This window comes from Panthera leo, chromosome A2 (genome assembly GCF_018350215.1).
Source record: "Panthera leo isolate Ple1 chromosome A2, P.leo_Ple1_pat1.1, whole genome shotgun sequence".
NCBI lineage: Eukaryota > Metazoa > Chordata > Mammalia > Carnivora > Felidae > Panthera > Panthera leo.
The window spans coordinates 96,162,379-96,186,710 of NC_056680.1; the positions used below are offsets into that span (position 1 = coordinate 96,162,379).

General features: G+C 38.5%; 2 protein-coding genes across 3 annotated transcripts; one reads left to right on the plus strand and one right to left on the minus strand.

The window, feature by feature from the left end:
- Positions 1 to 774: 774 nt before the first annotated feature.
- TFPI2 (tissue factor pathway inhibitor 2) lies at positions 775 to 4,451 on the minus strand. The gene is made up of 5 exons (XM_042917917.1): positions 4,045 to 4,451; positions 3,560 to 3,742; positions 2,751 to 2,930; positions 1,363 to 1,533; positions 775 to 996 (listed from the first exon to the last, which is right to left on the minus strand). Exons 1-5 carry the CDS (start codon positions 4,130 to 4,132, stop codon positions 914 to 916), a joined length of 705 nt encoding a protein of 234 aa, XP_042773851.1. The 5' UTR covers positions 4,133 to 4,451; the 3' UTR covers positions 775 to 913.
- Positions 3,760 to 22,727, plus strand: GNGT1 (G protein subunit gamma transducin 1). Of its 2 annotated transcripts, none has more exons than XM_042917934.1 (3): positions 3,760 to 3,783; positions 18,067 to 18,172; positions 22,599 to 22,727. In XM_042917934.1, exons 2-3 carry the CDS (start codon positions 18,077 to 18,079, stop codon positions 22,725 to 22,727), a joined length of 225 nt encoding a protein of 74 aa, XP_042773868.1. In that variant the 5' UTR covers positions 3,760 to 3,783; positions 18,067 to 18,076. The 2 variants fall into 2 exon arrangements, with proteins under 2 accessions (XP_042773868.1, XP_042773862.1); XM_042917928.1 differs by lacking the exon at positions 3,760 to 3,783 and adding an exon at positions 14,467 to 14,504.
- The last annotated feature ends 1,605 nt before the right edge of the window (positions 22,728 to 24,332 follow it).

Sequence of the window (24,332 nt, forward strand, 5' to 3'; positions counted from 1 at the left end):
CATATTAATCTTGCCATGAAAATGTAGGAATTAAAAAAAAGTCATTACAGAAAAAAGAAAAAACTGTTTAACTGGAATGATCATATTTATCAAGAATATTTCATTAGTGGAACTTAAATTATTAAATTCATGCATGCTCTCTGGTTTAATATAAATAAACACCTTGAACAGTTAAAAATTTTTAACAATTTTAGTGGTCTCCAGTTTATTATATCTTAGGAAGTAAGGTAACGATAGAATATTAAAAGCCATCTATTCTATATGTATAAACATATATATACATGTGAACGGGGATGATGGATGGAAACACAGTTAAAGAGAGAATTTTATACCCAGAAGAAAACATTTCTGATTTTAATAAATTTGCAAACTTTTTATTCGGTCAAAAAAGTTATTTTATTATCTTTTAAATGACACAATAGAAATAGAGGTTAATCATGTCTACCTAACAGCACTTGTAATATTTTTCTCAAGTGTTGATAAATCCGCAAGTTTGTTTCCTTGGACTTAAAATATAATTCAACTTTTAAATGCAAAATGAAATGTATTTGCTGGTCCTTTTTATGATAATATGTATTAAGACAACATGATTATACTGTCTTATGCTTTTCAATTGCTATCACCTTCTGATTTCAGGAAGAACAACCCCAAGAACTGGGTGAGTCATATTTGCTTTTATATCTTACGCACAGTAAGAATTCAACTTCATATAGGTGAACGGTAAATTAAAAATAATTGATTCACATTTGAATAGCAGCTGGTTATGTATAAAAATATACAAAAAAGTAACCTGTAGCAATAAAAACTGGCGAGTAAATCATTAATGATTCATTTACCCATGTTATCATATTATTATTCAGATATAACTGTAAAGGCAGTAGCATTCACAAAATGAAATATAGAAAAAAAAAAGTTAAAATTGCCTCTCCCAAATCTTCAGCCGTCTGTTAGCAAAGAAAAGTTTTGGCATCTTCTTATTCTTTTCCTTCTTCAAAGCTAAAGTCAACAAAGTAAAAATAAATATCATATATCTCCAGCCCATACGCTCACTTTAAATTAACAGTGCCGACATGCTTACCAGCTCACCTCAACTGTTTTTAATGATTATAAAGTCAGTTTTACTCACTACCCATTCAAGTTAGTAACTTTCTACCTTTAAAATGCAAGGATACAACTACTGTCTATTGTAGCTAGACAGCATTAGCATTTGACAAAACTGACCAGTACTAAAATGCTATTTATGTAGAAGTAGTCTTGAAATGTCAATATGCTATTAGGAAAATGGATACATAAAAATATAAATTTGCTTATAAATTATTTATAAAATTAGTTTAAAAATGGAATGAAGAAAAAAATCACTACCTTTTACACAAACATGTTTGCAGTCCTTCATGTTAATAAAGTTATTCTCATTCCCTCCACAGCCAGTATAGGTAAAGGCCTCACAAGCTTTGTGTCTCGGATTAAAATAATAGCGAGTCACGTTAGCCGAGCAGAGTCCTTCATCTTTTGGACTATAGCAAAATGATGGACCTTTATAAAAAGAGAAGATAAAATTAGAAATGCAGTAATACCAGAATTAATAAGCTGTGATTACTGAAGTAACTGAAGAAAATCTAATCCCATAGAAGCTTCATTCTGAATCCAAAATATCATACTAAACCATTTAAAAAGTGTGTCTCAATTTTCAAGAAAGCTTACATGCTATACTTTGCTAAATCTAAAATTTTCATAAACTGGAGAGAATTTCTTCCAAAGCTATGTCGTTGTATCAATTGAACGTGTAAAAAAATTGAACCCAAAGAACAGATATGGTCTGTAGAAATGGGCTATGTTTCAAGGGCTGATATATGTCATGCTTTAGTAAAGTTTCTTGTGTTGGTAGGTTTATTTTAAATATTTTTATCAGCTCTCCTTCCACTAGTAATCAAGAATGCATGTATCTATTTCCCAAGTAGCCACTGGAACATTTACATTTACACAAAAAATTTAAGGAAATACCAGCAACCACCATCTGTCCATTAACTCAAGATTTTACATTTTGAACACAGCAAATAGCTATAGAGCTCCCTCAAATCTCTGCCAAAGCAAGTTTTCCTTGTTTGTTAAGTTTGTATATATTTGTGTATGTCTGCTATGCTGAGGGAAAATGCCTATATTGTCTCTCTCTACAAAAATGCTGCCCTAGTAACACATCATTTTTAGGGAGTGAGGGGGTGAGGATGTAGGTAAGAACAAAGAAGGGGAACAAAGAAGGATAGAGATCTCTTTGTCCTGCAATTTGCAGTTACTAAAGGATACAGAAATCTAGCCAAAAACTTTAGATAGAAATTTTCGAGTTTCACCATCTTAAGTCTGTATATATTCCACTGTCTCCTATAATAAGTGATTCCAAACCTGAGGTCATGACATTCAGAATACTGTAATTTTTATGTGTAAATTAAGTAGTAAGAAATAGTTCTAAAGAAACAATCCAGAAGAGGAAGCAAAAACTAAAATCATGCATGGCTTTGTGACTTTCCAGCCCTGAGAACTTGGCAAGTCATGAACTTCTGGTAGCCTGTCCTCTCATATGTAAAAATGGGAATAATTCTACTTCCTCACAGGGCAATTGTGTGAAGATCGATATCATACTATATGTGAAATCACCAGAACACAAGCCATGTGAATTCCACATCAAATTGTTGATTTTTTACTCCTAAAGTCTTAATAAAGAAACGAAATAGAAACACCATAAAAGTAGTATTTACTTTTTTTTGGTGCACAGAAGCCCATACAGGTAGCCTCATCTGGGAACCTGTTCTCATTGCTGTGACACCCGCCAGATAGGAATTTTTCACATGTCATGGAACTGAGATTGAAGAAATACTCTTCTCTGGGCTCTCCACACTGCCCCTCACTGACTTCCAACCTGCAAATTTTGGGAACTTCTAGGAAAAGGAGGGCATAAAACAGTGTTAGTCAAAAATTATCTTAGTATTACATCAAAACTTTACTATATTTTCAGAAACAACTGGGGAGAAAACAGCATCACATTTAGTACTGGGATAGTAAATCCCCAAGAGACTTTTCATTAATCCAGTTATTTTAGCTTTTTTTTTTTTTTTTTGTAACAGTGGCTCCAGACCCGAGTCAGCCAAATGTAGTGGAAATTCTGTGTTCTCACAGGGTGTTCTGATTTTTCTACACATGAAGTTAATTAAACTTATTCACACGGATGGGTATTTTTGGCTTACTTCCCTGAATCGCAAAGTCCCATGTTCTGTTACTGGCCTTAACAGATACAATAAATATAATTAAAGTAAAATAGAAAACATTATCATGAATCTCCACTATATCCCTGTACTAAGCCAAAACATGTTTGGGCATCCAGGGACAAAAGGAAAATTTATAGTTAGCTAAATCATACTTTAATAATAAAATCCAGTGAAAGTATTTCAGATTGATGGATGATCGACATGAGGAAACAGTGTCTTCAAGGAGGCATAAAATTAAATTACCACCAGCCCTTCCCTGCAAGGAGCGCGCAAGAGTTCTGAGCTTGCGTGCGAAAACTTACTCTCTATCCTCCAGCAAGCTTCGTCGCAGGCCTCCCAAGTTTCGAAATTGTTGTCGTTGCCCTCGCAGCCTCCGTACATGAACTTGCGGCAGCTCTGTGTGTACCTGTCGTAGTAGTAACTGGGGATCCGGGCCCGGCAGGGCCCTTCGTCCGGGGGCAGGAGGCAGATCTCCGCATTGTTTCCTACAGGAGGGTCAAAAGGAGAGCCTGAGAGAGGGAAGGAGGTCAGCCACGTCTCCTGTCTCCCGGGAAGGTAGAGGCTTCCCGGGGGAGTTCTGTTCCGAGCAGCGGGGGAGTTTGCAGGAGAGAAAGTACAAACTTCGGCGGGAGTGCCTCTTCCCACGGCTCTAGACTCCCGTGCGGCAGGGGCCCGGGGAAATCCGGGTGGAGAGGGTGGGTTCTGGGGGCCCCACTGCCACAGCGCCCTCACTGCCTACCTCAGCGGAAGCCCGGCGCAAAGAGGGGGGTCCCAGACCAGCCCATACCTGGTGACTCCTGAACACCATCTCCCAGCACGGTTCCCATCAGGAGCAATGGCAGAAGTAACAGCCCGAGAGGTCCAGTAGGCTCCATGGTGTCCGGTTCAATTGGCCCTCGGGGCGAGGCGTTCCTTGAAAGTCCCGTTGGAAAAGGGTGCACGGAGTCCAGCCTCTAGGCCGCCTGGGTGCCGACGTGCTGGGTGCTTGCTTTATGTAGTAGGGTAAGCCTCCTCCGACCCCGGACGGGGCGGAGCGTGCCTATGCGGAGCCTGGAAGGGAGGCTGATTCATGCCCTACTGGGCTGTGTGACCCGCCACAGCAGGGCGCTGGAAAGTGTGCGGGGGAGAGGAATTCCCCACCAGGTTGAACCTGCCTCTCCCAAACTTTCTCTCGCGGCCTGGCGGGGGTGGCCAGATGTGGCGTTGTGTCAGTGATGGGAAGTCGGCAAGCTAGAGGGAAATGACCTGGGGGTGATTGCACAAGGTTCCAACTTGCAGCATCACCCTGAAGCCTGAGTCCATGTTCTGAAAGCTCGAAATCCAAGTACTGCAAGGGCAGAAAGACAGTGTGAAATTCTTTGGGCTGAGGGGAGCCTGGCTCATTGCAATAGATTCCTTCATTAGATTAGAAATTTGAGTATGTATATTTATTTACATTTATATGTATGTACACATTTCAATCAAGATCTAATCTCCATTTAATAAAAGGCTCATAATATCTCAAGTGTACAGCACTATTCCAAATCAAGAATTCGAACATTTACAGCACTCCAGAGCATTCTCTCATACCCTTTCCCAGTCAGTCCTTCCCATCCCAGGCAGGGGCAACCACTTCTGATCCCCAGACGTCCGTTTTGCCTGTTCTTGAATCACATGCAAATGGAATCCTAAAGTATGTACTTTATAAAGTTTTGTACTTCTTTGGCTCCACTACTGGTTTTTTTTTCAATATATGAAATTTATTGTCAAATTGGTTTCCATACAACACCCAGTGCTCATCCCAAAAGGTGCCCTCCTCAATACCCATCACCCACCCTCCCCTCCCTCCCACCCCCCATCAACCCTCAGTTTGTTCTCAGTTTTTAAAGTCTCCTATGCTTTGGCTCTCTCCCACTCTAACCTCTTTTTTTTTTCCCTTCACCTCCCCCATGGGTTTCTGTTAAGTTTCTCAGGATCCACATAAGAGTGAAACCATATGGTATCTGTCTTTCTCTGTATGGCTTATTTCACTTAGCATCACACTCTCCAGTTCCATCCACGTTGCTACAAAAGGCCATATTTCATTCTTTCTCATTGCCACGTAGTATTCCATTGTGTATATAAACCACAATTTCTTTATCCATTCATCCGTTGATGGACATTTAGGCTCTTTCCATAATTTGGCTATTGTTGAGAGTGCTGCTATAAACATTGGGGTACAAGTGCCCCTATGCATCAGCACTCCTGTATCCCTTGGGTAAATTCCTAGCAGTGCTATTGCTGGGTCATAGGGTAGGTCTATTTTTAATTTTCTGAGGAACCTCCACACTGCTTTCCAGAGTGGCTGCACCAATTTGCATTCCCACCAACAGTGCAAGAGAGTTCCCGTTTCTCCACATCCTCTCCAGCATCTCTAGTCTCCTGGTTTGTTCATTTTGGCCACTCTGACTGACGTGAGGTGATATCTGAGTGTGGTTTTGATTTGTATTTCCCTGATGAGGAGCGACGTTGAACATCTTTTCATGTGCCTGTTGGCCATCCGGATTCCACTACTGTTTTTAAGACACACCATGTTTTTTTTTTATTTTTTTAATTTTTATTTTTTCAATATATGAAGTTTATTGTCAAATTGGTTTCCATATAACACCTGGTCCTCATCCCAAAAGGTGCCCTCCTCAATACCCATCACCCACCCTCCCCTCCCTCCCACCCCCCATCAACCCTCAGTTTGTTCTCAGTTTTTAAGAGTCTCTTATGCTTTGGCTCTCTCCCACTCTAACCTCTTTTTTTTTTTTTTTCCTTCCCCTCCCCCATGGGTTTCTGTTAAGTTTCTCAGGATCCACATATGAGTGAAAACATATGGTATCTGTCTTACTCTGCCTGACTTATTTCACTTAGCATAACACTCTCCAGTTCCATCCACGTTGCTACAAAAGGCCATATTTCGTTCTTTCTCATTGCCATGTAGTACTCCATTGAAGACACACCATGTCATTGATAGTTCATTCCTTTTAAATGCTGAGTCCATTCTTCCAATGTTTGAATATATTACAGATGTCCTGTTAGTGGACATTTGTGTTGTTTCTAGTTTGGGACTGTTAGGAATAAAGCTACTTTGTGTGCACACACAGCTTTTATTACTCTCGGGTAAAATATTTATGAATGTTAAAAACTGCCACTTTTCCAAATTGATTATACCATTTTATACCCCCTCTCCCCCGAGGCACGTGTAAGTATTGTAGCTATGTTTTTTGAGCTGGAACATCAAAGTCCAAAGAGAAGTGGGCTTAGGGGATCACAGATTCGCCCCTTCCTGTACATTTCCTAATTGTCAGTGCATCTTTATTAAAGTTCACTGCTCCTTTAACATGTCAGCCCCAGTCTAACCTTTTATTTACACAAAACAAATTATTCACGTTCGGTTTTCACATAAAACGTTAAAGATATTTTTGGAGAATATTTTAATGGGTTCTCTTGATGAATGTGTCTTCCCTTCCTCCCCTTTTTCCTCTTGTTGTATTTAATATTTTCAAGAGAATAATTATTCCTGTCTTCTCCTGAGGGTCTGGACGGAGTTTACGGGAGTTCTCTTCCAAGTTTCTGAGAAACACTATGCTCACACTTAACAGTCTGGGACATTTTGCACACTATATCCCTCGTGCCAGTTTTCATTTATCCTGATGTCACAGCATAGGATCATATTCTTAAGAAAACTAGCCTCTTCTGGAAATATTCAGTGTTACTGATGCTGTCAGATTACCAAATATCTGTGATTAAGACTGACAGTCCAAGATATAAAGATAAATGTTTAACAACCAGCTCTCAGGAAGGGGAATACCGGGGGTGGGGAAGAGGGAGGTGGTGTTTTTGGTGTGTATAGTTTACTGATTTCCATGGTATAAATGCTCCCATCATGGCCAGTTTCAGGCTACCAGAGTTGGAAATAGATAGGTACAGTCAACCCACCAGAGCCAGCGTGAACTGGCTTTAGCACACCAACTACTGAAATAGCCAGCTGGTTTGGGAAAGACACATTCCTAGGAGAAGCAGATTAGACCCTCTCTGTACCTCTCAAATGTTAATAGGAGAGGGAACTTTTACCAAACAGCCAGTATCACATTCAGGGGAAAATTCAACTTCAAATTTATCTATTTTCATTCTTCTGAGTATGATTACATATATCTTACACGTGGACTAAACTAAATTAGACTGATTCAAACTTGTCATTCAGCAATGGCTGTTGTCATGTCTGTTCTTTGTTCTCAGGTGCTGGTACTTTTTGATCATCTTTTGCTTCATATAAAATGAGGAATCTTTTGGATTAGGGCAGATTGTTTTGGGAAATTGCATGCTGCAATGGGAAAATGAATTTTATTCCTTGCTCCTTCAGACAAGTCACATAAACTCTCTGAGCCTCAGTTTGCTTATCTGTAAAATGGGTGAAATGACTATTCTTGTTTACATGTGTGTTATAAGGATTAAAAGGCAAGTGCGTAGGCATGCAAAGAGATGTGCTTCAGCTTCTCACACACAGGCCCAGACTCCCATTGAAAACCTTGGCACAAAACTTTAAGATCGAGTATCAACCATAATCAGGAAACAGCAACATGATCAGACAAACAGCAATACAATCAGAAAACTGGCCTTGTAAGACTGAAACCTGTGACATTGTTCCCACCAGCTCTCCTCTTGGCTGAGCTCAGAGGCTACCCCTCTGACTGGGAAGGTGTCACACAATCAGGCATCTATCCATGATGGTTTCTTCTGGGGAAATGAGCCTCAGGATTCTTTCAGCCAGAGCAGTGTACTTAGTCCTGCTAAGTACTCAGACATGCTATGTTACAAACACATGGAGGGGAAGGGGAAAGGGCCAAAACCAGGTTTTTCACCCCTCTGTGGTGTAGAGTCTGTGGACACAGGTCAAAATTCGAGTTCAGAGATATTCTAGAAATGTTAATTTCCTTCCTTTATTCTGTGTGCTGTAGGGTGCATCTCTTATTTTTTTTTTTAAGTTTATTTATTTATTTTGAGAGAGAGAGAGAGAGAGAGAGAGAGCAAGCAACAAGCAGAGAAGGGGCAGAGTGAGAGGGAGAGAAAGAATCCCAAGCAGGCTCCATGCTATCAGCAAGGCCCTACTCAGGGCAGGGCTCAATCTCACAACCTTGAGATCATGACCTGAGCCACAATTAAGAGTCAGATGTTTAACTGAATGAGCCACCCAGGCGCCCCATAGGATGCACCTTTAACACCCCTGTGACCACTGAGCAGAGACAGGGAAGGAGAATTGAACAAGTGAAGACAGGTAGAAGTTTGAGATTTTCAAGCCAGGTTATCAGGAAGGAAATTACTCCTCTTAATTGCAAAACACTTCAGTATTTTTATATCTATGAAAAAGATACCATGAAAAAGATATAAGGGGAATCTAAATTTCCTGGGACTACTTTAAATTAATGAATTTATACTTAGGACCATGTGGAAGGGCCAAATGACTACTACAGTCAGCCTCCATAGGGACGTCATATTACTTCTATATCCTTAAACTAGTATCTAGGCCAAAGTTACCACATAGCAAAGGAAAAGAATTCCTTTATCCAAAGTCAACAGGAAGTGCAAGGCTGGAGGGAACTGGGAAGAACAGTCACCCAAATTGATTTGTCATTGTTATACCAAGTAATAGCTTTAGTAGCTGTGGCCAAAAAGTAGAGGTTCAAAATAGTTTGGAGTTCTGTAAAATAAGGCATGGAATTCTTATCATTTGAATGCTAAAGGAACTATAAATATCATCTATTCCACTATTTTCACTTCACAGAATTATAAATTGAGACCTGGAGAGATAAAATGGCTGGTCATGTTTATTTACCTTAGTTGCTGGCAGAGACTAGAATCCAAGTTCTGATACGCAGCCCTGTATTCTTTCTAAGCCCATACATGGGCTCTTTCTACTGTACAAGGCATTGGAGGAAAACACTAAAAACCAGAATTGAAGCACACAGAAGCTACAGTGACTTCAGGAGCACCTGTGCATGTGTCAGATCCTTGCTTCTGTTCTTTCTCACCACCACCACCCCCGACCCCGTAAAAAATGGATATGAAGTTGATTTGGAACACATTAGCTCCTAGAATTCCCAGTCCTGAAGTATGATGTTCTGTCTTTTGAGAGCCACACATGCTTGGACTGTCATCATGAATTTTAGGAAAGGATTGAGGCAGATGGTCCTCCCCTCTGTCAGACACCTTAGAGAGAGGTGGCATGGTTAGCTCATGAAGGAATGAGGAGAATTAATTGAGTCCAGTGATTTGGGGGATATGTATTATATAACATAATCACTTAAGGAATTACACTGATAACTCCTTAGTAAACAAAATTCTTGCTGCCTTTTAGCTTAAGCCCTCACAAAATAAAATCTGAAATGAATCCAGCTGGCTCTAACAAGAAGTTTACACATTTGATAAGAAAGGCAGTTAATCTTTTCTGAGAGATTAGGGATCACGAGGATTTTGTTAAAGTTTAGGCAACTCCTTCACCAAGAAGGCGTTTTTCTCGCGAGTTGGACCACATACGAAATGTTTACTCTATTGCGCCCTCTGTCGGACATAGTGTGCATCTGTGAGTCTTCTATAATAAGATGGAGCCACATAAGCGGATGAGACCTTCCCTATGCCTAATTTTATTATTCTTGTTCTCCTTAGGGAGAACGAGATAATGGAGTATTTAATATGTCTTGTACCATGGTCATTTTTTTCATTCACCTATTTTTAAAATAAGCAGAATTAACATTTAACATGTGCCAAACCTTGTGCTAGGTGTTTGGGATACAAAGACGAACACATTAGGGATCTCATAGCATAATAGGGTAGACAGATGAATATCACATAACCAAATTGCAATATAGTGTTTTTGGTACAATATTGAATTATGTACTAGGTTTTATGGGATCATAGAGGAGGAAATAACATTTTAGCAAGAGCTCAATTCAAAATAATAGGCAATCCATATAAACATATCTAACATTGTATCTTCTATGCCTATGGGACACAGAGACTCATTCTTTCAACAGCTAGCTTTTTTGGTTGGTTTTTAAAGATGCTGTGGCTCTAGCAAAGCGTTGCCTTCTGTAGGAAGGTAGAATCTCAGAAATCCCCTTTCTCTTCTACCCAGATGTATGTTCCCTCAGCTATCATGCCTATCTAGGAGGCAGACCATCTTTTCTCTTGCTCAGGGTGCTACATATTTAACTATGTAGGGCATCTAGAAGGTTGGGACAAATTTGGGACTATTTCATCCAAGATGTTTCAGGCACAGTACAGTCTTACCATCTGTCCAAAACTCTAGCCTGGGCTACCAATCCATCAGAGAGTGGCATGTCAGGAAGTGGGGAAGACAGAGAAAATTGTCTCTAACTCCTGAATATCATGTGGGAACCTCAATAGCAATAACTATAATGATGAATGTGATGTTTATTGAGAGTATACATTGTATTTTGCATACATTAGCTCATTAAATCTGCCACAGTAACCACTGAGGGAAATACTTTATTCTCCTCACTCTGCAAATGAGCACTGAAACTTCAGGTGAATATGTGTGTTGGCCAAAGCTATACAGCTAGTTCAGGCAGTCTGAATCCCGATCCCATGTTCTTACTCACTGTGTGCACTTTTCTTTTTCTTACATAGTAGTGGGGACCCATGTCAGGCTTATCATATATAACACTTCCTCATGACCTTAGTTCAGTACCTGGGCAATTTTATCTCAGATTTCCTTTTTACTCAAACATAAAGTTTATCACTGAAAACAAATAGATTACTTTAAATACAAATAGATACAATTTAAATACATTGCTGTAATGCTCCAAGAGAAACATCTGCCAAAGTTAGTAATCAGATTAGAGGATTGAGAGAGTTAATCACTAAAGTCCTTATTTTAAGGGTTATATTTAGCAGAAAGTAATGGACCTTGACCTTTCTAGTATAAAGACACTCTTTCTTACAAAAAATATTGTCATTTTTATGCTCTAACCCAAATCTCATGTTAGTTACACATTACTTACTAAAATGCCATAAACCCTTCAAATGTTCATTTGTTCTGGTTTTGTGTGGAAAAGCTTTTGTATCTTAAATCACACAGGAAGGACAACCTGCCATTTGGGGGTGGGGGGAGGCGGTAGTTGCAGCTTGAAAGGGAAATACATCTCCTAAGACTCTTACAATTTTTTTTTTCTTTCTTGACTATTAGCCAAGGAAAACACTGAATCAAACTGAAAGGTCTGTATTAAGAGGGAGTTGAGTAGAATGGCATGGACCAGGTCTACTGAAGGAGCCAGAGAAGTGTGAGTTGTTCCTACAGGTCAATGGGATCTCTGGCATTCTCTGTCTTCCTGTCTCTTACCATAGAAGTTATGCCCTGGTCCAATCAGACACCAGCCCCTTAGCAACTGCTCTGGGTCTTTTCCCCTCTTGCCTTCTCAAGGACTTGACTCCTGTCACTTTTCTGTAACAACAGTGCTTCATCCCAGACTATTTTCATCCCAAACTTAAAGTTCATATTTAACTCTCTATCCCTTTTCAGTTAGAGCCTTATTTCACTGCTCCCTTTTCCAGCAAAACTTACCAGAAATGTTTTCTTCACTATCTGCTCCAATTCCTTATCTTCCTTTCTTTCCACATTGCACTCCAATTAAACTTCCATTTCGGGAAGAAGAAGAACAGGAAGTACTCCTGTCAAGGGCACCTCATTATGTTTCCACATCTTACTGGACCTCTCAATTCATATGACAACCAAAACAGCTGCCCCTAAGGTCACCAAGGACCACATTTTTTCCATCTACCTTTTGTCTCAACAATGTTTAACAATTTCAAATCTTTCCTCATCCTTGAAATGCTTTTCTTTTAGTTTTTATGACCACATTCTCTGGTTTTCCCCTATTTACTTGGTATTCCTTCTCAATCTGTCCTTCTCCTCTGCCTGCCCATTAAAGGTTGGGTGACTCAAAGCTCAACCTTGAGAACTCTTCTCTAACTGTACTGTTTTTCAAATGTATATTCATACATATATATATGTATATATGTATATATACATATATATACACACACACACACACACACACACACATATACGTATATTTGTGTATAGTCTTGATCTCACCTCTGAATTCCAAACACTTACCTCTACTTAATATCTGTATTTGGATGTCTAATAGACGTCTCAAATATTATGTGTCTTAAACTGAAGTCTTAGTCATAAACCTTGATCTTCCTTCTTTCTGTCAATGACACTTCTATGTAGACTTTCAAGCCCAAAACTGGAATTACTCTTGACATGCCCGTCTCTTCATCACCCAACCCACCAATAGTCCTGTCGGTTCTATCTGTAAGTCACATTTTTAATCTGCCCATATTTCTTTATATCCATCGCCACCAATATAGTTCAAATCTATTTGTTCTTAAGGGACCATTGTGTTAAGTTCTTACATAAATTCCCAGTTTCCACTTTTGTTCCCCACTCAGCCCCACACAGCAGAGTATTTTTAACATATCAGAGCATGTCACAATACCTCACTTCAAGATAAAATCTAAAGCCCTTCATTAGCTTCTCATTTTATTCCTCACCATTCCTCTGAGTGACTGTATGTGATCTGACTGCTACCTCCCTTACTGACCTCACCCCCTCACTCTCCATCGAATCTCCCTCAAGTTACACTGTGTTCTCTATTCTCCTAGTACAACAAATTTGTTTCTACCTCAGGTCCTTTGCATGAGATCTTCCTTCTGCTTAGCCTTTCTCCTTGCATGAAATGCTCATCTCCTTATCTTTACTGGCTCCTTCCTGACAGTCTTGGTCCCACTGACACTACCTCTAACCAGTCTATATGATGTTGCTTCACATAGCGGTCACTCTCTATCATAAACTATAGCCTTTATTATCTGACATCACTTTGTTGGTTCCTTTTGTTTTACTTGTCTTTTCATTATATCTAAGCTCTGCAACAGCAGGGAACTTACCTGTTGTATGCACCATTGCATCCCAGTGCTAAGAGCAAGACTTAGAAAGTAGGAGCTTATAAATGTCTGTGAAATAAACAAATTACTTATTATACCTCCCCTAGCACTTATCACAATCTAATATATGGTACATTTTATCTTGTTTATTGTCTTTCTCCCTCATTAGAATGTACATTCCTCATGGGCAGTGTCTTCTGTATTTTTCTCTGCTCTACCCTCAAGCATCTGGCACATAATAGCACTCAGTAAATATTTGCTGAATGAATGAATAAAATGTTAGCTATTTTTATAGTCCCAAGTATAATGTCAGGACAAAAAATAATAGTACAAGATAAGAAAATTTATAGCCATATGATTACAAATTTGTTGTACATAATACAGTGGATTTGTTTCTGAAAAGGTGTCAAATTCAATGTTTATAAGTCAAAATATTTAAAGTGTGCTAGCAATATTTCTATTTCAAAGAATGTGCGATTGGTCCTCTATCAAATGGGGGACTTCTATAAGTAATTTCAATAATTCCCCCTAATATAGCCCTTATAAGTTAAATATTTTATTTTATTTTTTTACTTTTTAAGTTTATTTTTGAGAGAGAGAGAGAGTGTGTGTGTGTGAGAGAGAGAGAGAGAGAGAGAGAGAGAGAGAGAGGAGAGGGAGAGAGAGAGAGCAGGAATGGGGCAGAGAGAGAAAGAGAGAGAGAGAGAGAATCCCAAGCAGGCTCCGCACTGTCAGTGCAGAGCCAGATGTGGGGCTCAAACTCACGAATTGTGAGATTGTGACCTGAGCCGAAACCCAAGAGTGGGATGCTTAACTGACTTACCCACCCAGGCTCCCCATAAGTAAAATATTTTATCAGGTTCCCTTACTTCAAAATATGCTTATCTATAATGTGTAAAAACAAACAGAAAACAGGTAGCTTTTGAACTTTATACTAGCCCACTTTAATTCTAGAATAAATCAGCAAGAATCCTAATGGAAACACTGAAGATATTAAGCATGAGACACTTAAGTTACTCTACACAGATTTATCCTCCCTACATCCCTCCCCCACATCCACAAAACCAATGAAAACCATTAACAACCTAACATATTTTCAAAAGTCCCTGGAGGGGGCAGTATTGCCCCCACTGAGAACACTGCTGTATTGATGGGGCACAACTCTGAGATACTTCCTCCCTCTTCGCTTCCCTTTGCCGGTTTGGACCTTATTTCTTCTGATGGTAGTGAAGGATGGAAGAAGAAGTAAAAAGGCAAATATCTTCTACCAGGGTATGTTTCTCCCCTGAGTTAGCCATAAATTGCTACCTTAGCTTGTTGGTTTGTGTCTTCTGTCCTTCCCTTTTATATTCTGGTAAAGATGGGGTGAGTAATTAGGTGAGCTTGGTAATAGGGGCAGGGGCAGTTATAAGATCTAGCCCCTCTTAGGACTTTCCATAGACAGGTGAGTCAACTTGGAAGCTTTGAATATAAGTGACCCAGGTATGGGCGGGGGGTGGGGGGTGGTGGTGGTGATATGGCAGAGTGGGCTTAATGCCCTTTGTTTTCAATTTTGTGCTTTCTTTCTGTGTAATTCTAGAGTATGAAAAAACAAATCTATTCTTTTACACTAATTTGAAGAAGGGTAACAGTGTGCTGAAAACAAAAACAAAGATAAGTATGCTGGAGTCAAAAATACCCCAGACCAGAAAACAAACACTTGTGTTATAACCCCAGCTCGTTTGCCACCCATTGTATGATTTGGGGCACTTCAATCTCTGGACTGCATTTGCTTCATCTGTAAAATGGGATAAGGCATGATTAGATGATGCCACATCTAAATTCATTCTAAACTCTCAGTGCAACTCTGAGCCTTTGGTCTCCATGCAGACAATATACACTGCCCTTCTCTGTGTGTTGGGGTGTCCTTGAGGGAGGTTAGAGTTTTGATATTCGCTCTTTGAGTTTTCTCATGCAAGTCCTGTGGCATCAAATTTGGCAAGCGTTCTCACATCTTCTAAGATTCACCTCCATCAAAGGAAATGTGTTTTACTTAAAATATTATTAAATATCGTGAATCACAGCGTTTTAGAGTTGGGAGATCATTTGTTAATAATGTTAGAACTTTGCACTTTTCTCTGTGTCTAGGTGAATTTTCATGACATAGGTTGCAAGTGACTTTTTCAACTTCAAGATCCTCTTTTATGTATTGAACAATTCAGGAGAAAGGACATAAAAGTTATGAAAGATATGAATGCTCTTATAAAGGTCCTTACAACCCATTGTGCCTTAGATTTTTTAGAAGCAGAGCCTAAGGCTTTCCTTGTTCAAGTGACTTATCAAGGGTGGGCTCTCAGGAGAAACCTCTGAAGGAGGGTGGAAAGCATGATGAAGCAGAAGTTAAGCAAAGTTGTAGTTTCAGATGTCTAGCTGATCCTGATCCCATGGGGAGCTCTGGAAGGTTCTCAATCATAAGGTTGTTCTGCCCAGAGGCAAGTGGTCTGAGCTATTAGAACCCCACTTCAGCCAGCCATGTGCTACATGGGCCAGCTGAAAGCATAATCTCCCAGACATCACCAGCTGAAGTGCTTTCCATCATCCAAGAACAAACTTATGCAGAAGGCTTACCCTTGGCAGTCAACACCTGCAGGTGTTAGGGAGATGAATACCCCACCCTGGAAAGGGAGATCTAGGCAGGGTACCAACAGTGTCTGCTATGCATGATATTAAATGAGTGAAATTATGTCCGCATGATATCCTTTAAAAGCACTTATAAAGCTACCTATCAGCAAATGACATGTAGGATAACACAGTCTGAAAACCTGGAGGTACCCAGCTAACATGTACTGAGCACTAGCTCTGTACTACATACTCTATGTAATCTTTATTCCTCTCAAGAAATCTACAATGTAAGTAATAATATTGCTTCTATTTCCTAGTAAACTGGGGCACAGAGAAGTTAAGTAACATGATCAGGGCCACACACCTATCAAGAGCCAATGAGTGACTATTTCATTGGCAAAAATATGGTAGGGATTCTCTAGAACAGAGAAAATTAAATTCTAAACCCTGTTCCAAATCAAAACCTCTTAGATTGGATTCATATTTTAACAGGTCCTAAAGTGATTTTTACACACATTGAAGTGTCAGAGCCATTACCAAATGGAATTAGTTTTCCAAAATGGAGAAAAGTTGTGCAAAGGCCAATGTCAACAGCTGAAAATGATCAGCAGAGATAGATACACTTGTGAATGGTTATAGATAGTCTAAAGGTAGTGAGAAGGAAGGGGAGAATAAACTTGAGCATGGGCTCTTGAATACGAGGTAATAATTACATAGGAAGGAACAAACTTTTTGTTGTCATTGTTTCTTAAAATAGGAACAAAATAGCAAAAAAACAGTATAGGGAACATTAACTTTGGGTACTGATAGAGTGTTTTTTTCTATATTTGTGCTGGCATTTATTCCTAAAAACATACTAAAATGTCTATTTCTGGGGTGCCTGTGTGGCTCCCTCAGTTAAGCATTAGACTCTTGGTTTTGACTCAGGTCATGATCTCATGGTTTCATGAGTTTGAGCCCCACATTTGGCTCTGTGCTGGCAGTGCAGAGCCTGCTTAGGATTCTCTCTCCCTCTCTCTGACCCAACCCCACTCATGCTGTTTCTCTCTCAAATAAATAAAAACTGAAACTTAAAAAATAAATAAATAAAATGTCAATTTCCCAGAGAACAACAGTCTATTATAAGACTGAGAAAGGAAATAATGTTTCCTCAAAGGTTTTAGAAATGATAACACTGTGTAAGCATAGGGAAATAAGTTAATTTCTGATAAATTATTAGCAGAATATTTTTATGTAGGTGTACAATGTTTGCTGAAATAGCATGTGACCTGAATGTGTCTACTTTAATAAAAATATGTCATTATAAAAATTGGACCAGGAAGACAAAGGAGAAAAAGAGAGGACCAAAAAAGGAGAGATTATAAGTGATGCCACTTGGCTACAATGAAATATTTTCCAGAGAGTTGCATACGGAACTGGACAGTTCCAGCAACTGGACAGTTGCTTATCTTCCCCTTTGCCCACTGATAAAATCAAGGAGAAGAGATTTCTGAGAGTGCAAAAGATCCTTCTTCTATGATGAGCATCAGTAGATCAGACCCACTATGCTACCTTTAACCTGCTCCATTTGCTCATCATTGTTATCCAATGCATTGACAGTTATTACACACTTCCAAGTATTGTTTAGAGTAACATGCTAGTTTATTTTTGATTAATAAGATTGTTTGCTGTATTTCTACTCTATTGGTTCATAGTTCAATCTATTATTTATAAAGAACTCATAATAACAGTTTTTGTATGGTTCTCTGTTAATACCAGATTAAGTACTCTAGCGATTTAGGGGATTAATGGGCAGTCCTCAAAATGACCTCAAACTAATTTAAATGGCATAAATCATATGATGGAGGGCTTTGGTGTTGGAGAAGAAGGTTGGAAACCCAAACTTTTAAATTGTGTCAAAAAAAAAAAAAAAAACAGGGAAAAAGAGAGGCTTTTGGTGTTGAAGATTACATATGATTAAACTGACCTCTCCCCACAAACCTACTAGCAGGTGTTTAGAGTCCAATGCTTGGTTTAATCATATTAGTGAAGATTATAAAGGAGCTTTAAAATTGCAAGGCTAGCGTGTAGTGCTAGAATTGTTCAGAGAGCGTTCATAAGAAATCCATTATCACAGAAAACTAAAACAAAGAAAGAATTCACTTAGTAAGTTAAGAGTGGAGGGAAGTGTTGGCTAACATTGGCTTTAAACAAAGGCCAGCAATTCAGGTGCACGAACTATCTATTTTTTCAGCAGGCAAAAGATGCCAGTGATCAATATTGAGGACCTGACGGAAAAGGACAAATTGAAGATGGAAGTCGACCAGCTCAAGAAAGAAGTAACACTGGAAAGAATGCTGGTAAACTGCTGTTCTCTTTTGAATTTTATTTTAAACAGTAGATATAGTAGGAATACTGGGTCAGAAACCATTGCAGGGGAGCAGAATTTGCCACCCCAAAATATGTTCCTTTGGCATAAGCATTATTTTAGGCTGATTATTTTTAAGAAACAGCAGATAGTAGAGAAGCTCTGGAAACCAAGTAAAAGCTGCCCTTTTGTAAGAGACGTTTACAGTTATAAGAGAACTCTCCATTTGTAAGGGTGTCTTCTTCTGAGAAGGCATTTAGAGACTTAGGATTTAGAGAAGACTCTAAATCTCTAGAAACTCATATCAGTAGAGAAGGCAAGGACTTAAGTCCACTTGATTTAAGTGGGTTTTTGATGACTGGTTTTCCTGGAAACCTCCCATAACTGGCCTGCTCCCCATATCCCCCAACATCTTTTGTCTTCAGCTGGAGGTAGTATTTAATGGGATATCTTAGGTCATTTTGGAGAGGTTATTCATTCTCCTGGGTCTCTCCCATATATACAGGAGGTACACGTTATTAAATTTCTGTGCGTTTTTCTCCTGTTAATCTGCCTTTTTTTATTACAGGGGTGTCTCAGCCAAGAACCTAAAAGAGTAGAGGGGAAATTATTTGTCCTCCCCCACACCATTTACTGGAGAAGCTCAATGTAGTTAAAAATAAACTGTTCGGGTAAAAATTCATCAGAGATTAAGAAAGTTAGTAATCATAATTATCTCTTGATTAGACTATAAATCAAAGATTCGGCAAACTATTTTTCATGGGCCAAATCCAGCCTTTAGCCTGTTTTAGTATGACCACTAAGCTAAAAATGTTTTTTACATTTTTATAGAGTTGTTTTAAAAATGAAAGAAAGAAAGAAAGAAAGAAAGAAAGAAAGAAAGAAAGAAAGAGAGGCAGAAAGAAAGAAGATGAGACAGAGGCCATATTTCAGTTAAGCAGTAAAGTGAAGCAATACATATAGGCATTTTATTTTTACTTTTCTAAATTGATAAGCTTCTCTTTATTTAATGCAATAGTTTGATGTTTAAATACTTTTAGCCAAAACCTCATCCCCCCCAGCACTGTCATGGCTAGTAATGAAGGAGTACATTCTATTCCTTCTTTGCAAACAAAAATGAGTTCAAGCACAAGAACTCACTCGTTCCTCCTAAAAACATATGACAGATCTTGGAAACGGATACCAAGAGTTCTCTGCTGTTAAAAGGACCAGAAATGGCAAAGGAATAAAAGTTTCCTCCAAGCAAACAGTGACTGAAGCTTGGAAGATGTAGATATGTATTTTAGATCTCTTCATTTTAGGAAAGTAAGTAGAACAAAAACTCCTCCATGAATAATAAGAGTATATTTTATATTTTTTCAAACATTTGTTTTATCAAGCCAGAGCAAAAAAATGGGGAGTAGTTTGCATTATCTTTGTATTTTGCTCAAAACTCTTACTCCCAATACATATGGGAATTTTGGGGATTTTTTCCCCTTTATAATTGTCTCAAACTCCCCTGTTGCCCTTTCCATACAGGCAAGACATATTTTGTTGTAAAAAAAAATTAAATTTATAAATATCAAGAAGAGCTTGGAACTCACAACAAAAAAGTTAAAATCTTTATAATTTAGGAAACATAAACTTTTGGCATAAAGGAAAGTTCTTTTTTCTTACTTGAAACATCCAAAAGCTGTTTGATTACTTATATCCTCAGGATTATTGTTTTGAAGGCAATTTGGTTGTGTTCATGTTTATTATTCACTTATGGCAAGCTCACCTGGGAATTTTTATTTTTTTTTATTTTGGGTAAACATCACATACATCTTACCATCTGTCAGGTTTGGGGGTTCCTTTTCCCTACTACTCAATGTCTCCTCGCTCTTGGAAGTCAAACTAATTTAATACCACACTGCCCAAACCACACACACCTACATACAACCTACATGCACACACACACACACACACACACACACAGAAATTTTAGGTCCTGAACCGACATTTCTGATACAGGATGGTATAGCATCCTTATAGTATGGTCCAGTGGATAGATACTGGAACCATATCCCTGGCTCAGATTCTGGCTCCACAGCTTTCTCTCTGTGGAACACTCACCTGAGATATTTTCTGTAAAATGGGAATAGTAACAAAATGTAATTCAGAGGACAATTGGGAGGAATAAATGGGATAATATATATAAAGCTCTGAAAACAATACCTAGGACATAGCAAGTTTTTTCTGCTATTATTACTACTTTTTTAATTATTATTTAAATTAAACTACCCAGACTAGTTTGTAATATGCCTCAACCTCTTTTGCTATCAAGGCACTATTGTCAGAATAAGACAACTGCTTGCATCCCACTTTTAGAGGACAGATTTGCAATGACTATATGTCAATTTATTGGGCAAAGATTGAAGATAATCTTTGTGGTAATAGCTAAAAATAGCTGCCATTTGATTGAGAATCTGTTGTATGCTGGGAACTTAATGGAACTAGTGTTGCTGTTCCTATTTCGTAGATAAAGTAACTAAACCTTGGGTGAACTCTCCTAACTAAGGGTCTATTGTGGGTAAGTGGGTAGAGCCAAAATTCAGACCTGGAGTGGCCCGAATCGAGTTCATGCTTTCCACAATGCCATATAATCCTATATTAAACTATCTATACTTATAATAAGCTTCACTGAAATACATTTTGAACAACACACTCACATGGGTTTTGGGTAATTTATTGCTCCTTGTAGCCCCAGATCCTAGACATTGTCAAAACCAACCCCTCACTGACTCCAGAATTAGGACAGCAGTTAAACGTCTATTCCTGACATCTGATTGGGGCCCAAAAAGCTGGTGTTCGGAGAAGTATAAAAAAAAAGTGAATCTACATGCACCCCCATGTTTATAGCAGCACTATCAACAATAGCCAAAGTATGGAAAGAGCCCAAAGGTCCATCGATGGATGAATGGATAAAGAAGATGTGGTATATATATAAAATGGAGTATTACTCGGCAATCAAAAAGAATGAAACCTTGCCATTTGCAACTATGTGGATGAAACTGGAGGGCATTATGCTAAGTGAAATTAGTCAGAGAAAGACAAAAATCATATGACTTCACTCATGTGAGGACTTTAAGAGACAAAACAGATGAATGTAAGGGAAGGGAAACAAAAATAATATAAAAACAGGGAGGGGGACAAAACAGAAGAGACTCAAATATGGAGAACAAACTGAGGGTTACTGGAAGGGTTGTGGGAGGGGGGATGGGCTAAATGGGTAAGGGACACTAAGGAATCTATTCCTGAAATCATTGTTGCACTATATGCTAACTAACTTGGATATAAATTTTAAAAAATAAAAAAAATAAAATTAAAAATATATATATATATATAAAGTGAATCTAAATCTTAGTTTTGAGAAAGAACAAATGTGAATCTGAATTACTGCATATTTTAAAATTGTATATAAACTCCAATTGAAGGAGCCATCTGACCAAGGTCTTGCCTCAGTTAGGAATGATGTTTTCTAATATGTACATAATGAGTTTACAGAGTTAAAAAGTAATCTTAAGTCTTATATCTAATGTTGCTGGAAATTTTCATATAAAAATAGCATAAATATTTTATTAAAAAAATACAATACCTAGATAGCTTATGGAATGGCCACCTAATGGGCTGCCGGAAATGAAGTAGTTTCATGTTAATTTCATGAATGATGTATTAAGTGAAAAGGAAACAAGCTGAAAGTTAAAAGGAATGATAACTTGATCCTGTGTATATATGCATGCATATGCATGCATACACACACACACACACACACACACACACACATTTGTATTTATATATGTTATAGAACATTGACTCTAAAAAGTGGGTTAAATGTTACATGGATCATTCAGGCTCTGGCTGAGCCCATTAAAGTACTAAAGCCTGATTTTTCATGAACTCATTATTATAATAGTGCATATGAGGGAAGGTCAATCTCACAAAAAAAAAAAAAAACTCAGTTCAACAAATACTTATTTATGGAGCACCAACTAAATGCAGTCTGTGTTCTCGATACATGTGAACAAATCAGCCAAAGGTCCCTGACCTTTTGGAGGTCACCTTCTAATGCACTGTCATCATCAATCATTGTAAATGAGTTTAAAATAACATTACATATGTATACTTCTGAGAATCCAGGAGCAGTGATAAGCCTGGAATTTAACAATTATTCATTCCCTTCCACCTTTACAGGTCACATTTTTGGAAAGAGGAAAAATATTCAATCAGTGTTCACTCTGGTGAACAGCTATTCCTTCTTCTCTCCTAGAAAGTACATACGCATTGGCGGAAAGCAGAACCACATTTAAAAGAACACAAAAATTATAATAAATACATTCTTGGATTCTGCAGCAATTGTATTGAACCAAATGTGTCATTTCTTTCTCTTTTCCTTTAAGGTCTCCAAATGTTGTGAAGAAGTAAGGGATTATGTTGAAGAAAGATCTGGCGAAGATCCACTAGTAAAGGGTATCCCAGAGGACAAAAATCCCTTCAAGGAGCTCAAAGGAGGCTGTGTGATTTCATAAGAAAAAAAAAAAAAAAAAAAAATCCTTGGAATATCTTGAGCTTTAATGACAGTACTAGTTTTTGGTCATGTATAAGAATTCTATTAAGCATGTACGTAAAGCTTTAAATTTATAATTATAAACTTTAAATAAAAACTGGGATGTGATAATGTATAAATCTGTTTTTCTTCAACTGTTTAGTACAGTGAATTTTGATTGACCTTTTTCTTTTAACGATACCTACTGTTTCATGGGGCGCCTGGGTGGTTCAGTCGGGTAAGTGACTGTCTCAGATCATGATCTCACAGCGCAGTTCCTGAGGAAACGTCATAAGAAGCCAGAAAGTTCTGGCCCTGGCACTTCACTGCCTCTCTGACTTTGGATAAGTTACTTAATCTTTTTAAATCTCAGTTTCTTCTGCTGTAGGAAAGAAAGAATAATGGTTCTATCCCCTTTTACTTGGGGTTAAATATTACACTAGAGTGATTATGGCATTTAGTGTACCACCTGACACACAGTAAGACCCAACAAGTGTTAACTAGTGTTACTGAGAAAGGAACTAGATGCATATCCAGAAATCTTTAAGATACGTGCTATTCCATCCCATCTCTAAGAAGACTGTCACCAATACGGTCCTTTTTCCTATAGCAGTGTAAGAGCAAAATGGTAGAAAAATAGCTTTGTTCTGCATCATCTTCCTAATCAGTTTCCTCCTGGCATCTTATTGAGTTGACATAAGCCAAATCTCACTACCTTTGTGCTAATGACTAAGATAATTTGCCTCTGTTTCTGTAACAAATGATAAGTGTTTATTACCCCAACTTGGAAACTACTTTTATTGTTACTGTTTCCTTATCCTATCTCACACGTACAGTGCTATTTTTGGATACGTCAGTGATCAGAATACAAGGAAATGTTAATTAATGTTCTTTTTGTTTTATTTTAATGACTTATGGGAGAGGGAGAGCGGCAGGGAGAGAGAGAAAGAGAGAGAATCTTAAGCGGGCTCCACGCACAGCATAGAGCCTGACATGAGGCTTGATCCAAGGACCCTGGGATCACGACCTGAGCTGAAATCAAGATTTGGACACTCAACTGACTGAGCCACCCAGGCACACTGATTGTCATCCATTTTTTGAAAATTTTTAAAAAATACTCATTTATTTTTGAGTTACAGAGAGAGACAGAGCACAAGCAGGGGAAGGGCAGAGAGAAAGGGAGACATAGAATCTGAAGCAGGCTCTAGGCTCTGAGCTGTCGGCACAGAGCCCAACGCAAGGCTTGAACTCACGGACACTGAGATCATGACCTGAGCCAAAATCAGACACGCAACTGAATGAGCCACCCAAGCACCCCTGTCATCCATTTTAAAAACAAGGTAAGAATTATCTTTATTTGGTCTGGAAGGGAATGTCAATGTGGTCCCAAGTTTGGCTCCTAGCACGGTGTTTTCCCACTCTGGTGGTAGTAAATGCTCAGCAAAGATCTGCTGACTCCTGCTCAACCCTTTCATTTTGAAATAGAGGAAATCCAGGCTCAGAGAAGTGAATTGGCGAGTTTCTCAGGCCCAGACTCCGGATCTCTGGCTGCGTGGTTAACAACACACTCTATCACATATAGACATGC

Coding starts and splice junctions, on each gene's coding strand:
- TFPI2 (XM_042917917.1), bottom strand. CDS start 4,132: ATGGAGCCTACTGGACCTCTCGGGCTGTTACTTCTGCCATTGCTCCTG. Junction 1,534..2,750: donor CTTCTGTGCACCAAAAAAAA/GTAAATACTACT, acceptor CTTTTTATAAAG/GTCCATCATTTTGCTATAGT. Junction 997..1,362: donor CAAACATGTTTGTGTAAAAG/GTAGTGATTTTT, acceptor TGTTGACTTTAG/CTTTGAAGAAGGAAAAGAAT.
- GNGT1 (XM_042917934.1), top strand. CDS start 18,077: ATGCCAGTGATCAATATTGAGGACCTGACGGAAAAGGACAAATTGAAG. Junction 18,173..22,598: donor TAACACTGGAAAGAATGCTG/GTAAACTGCTGT, acceptor TTTTCCTTTAAG/GTCTCCAAATGTTGTGAAGA.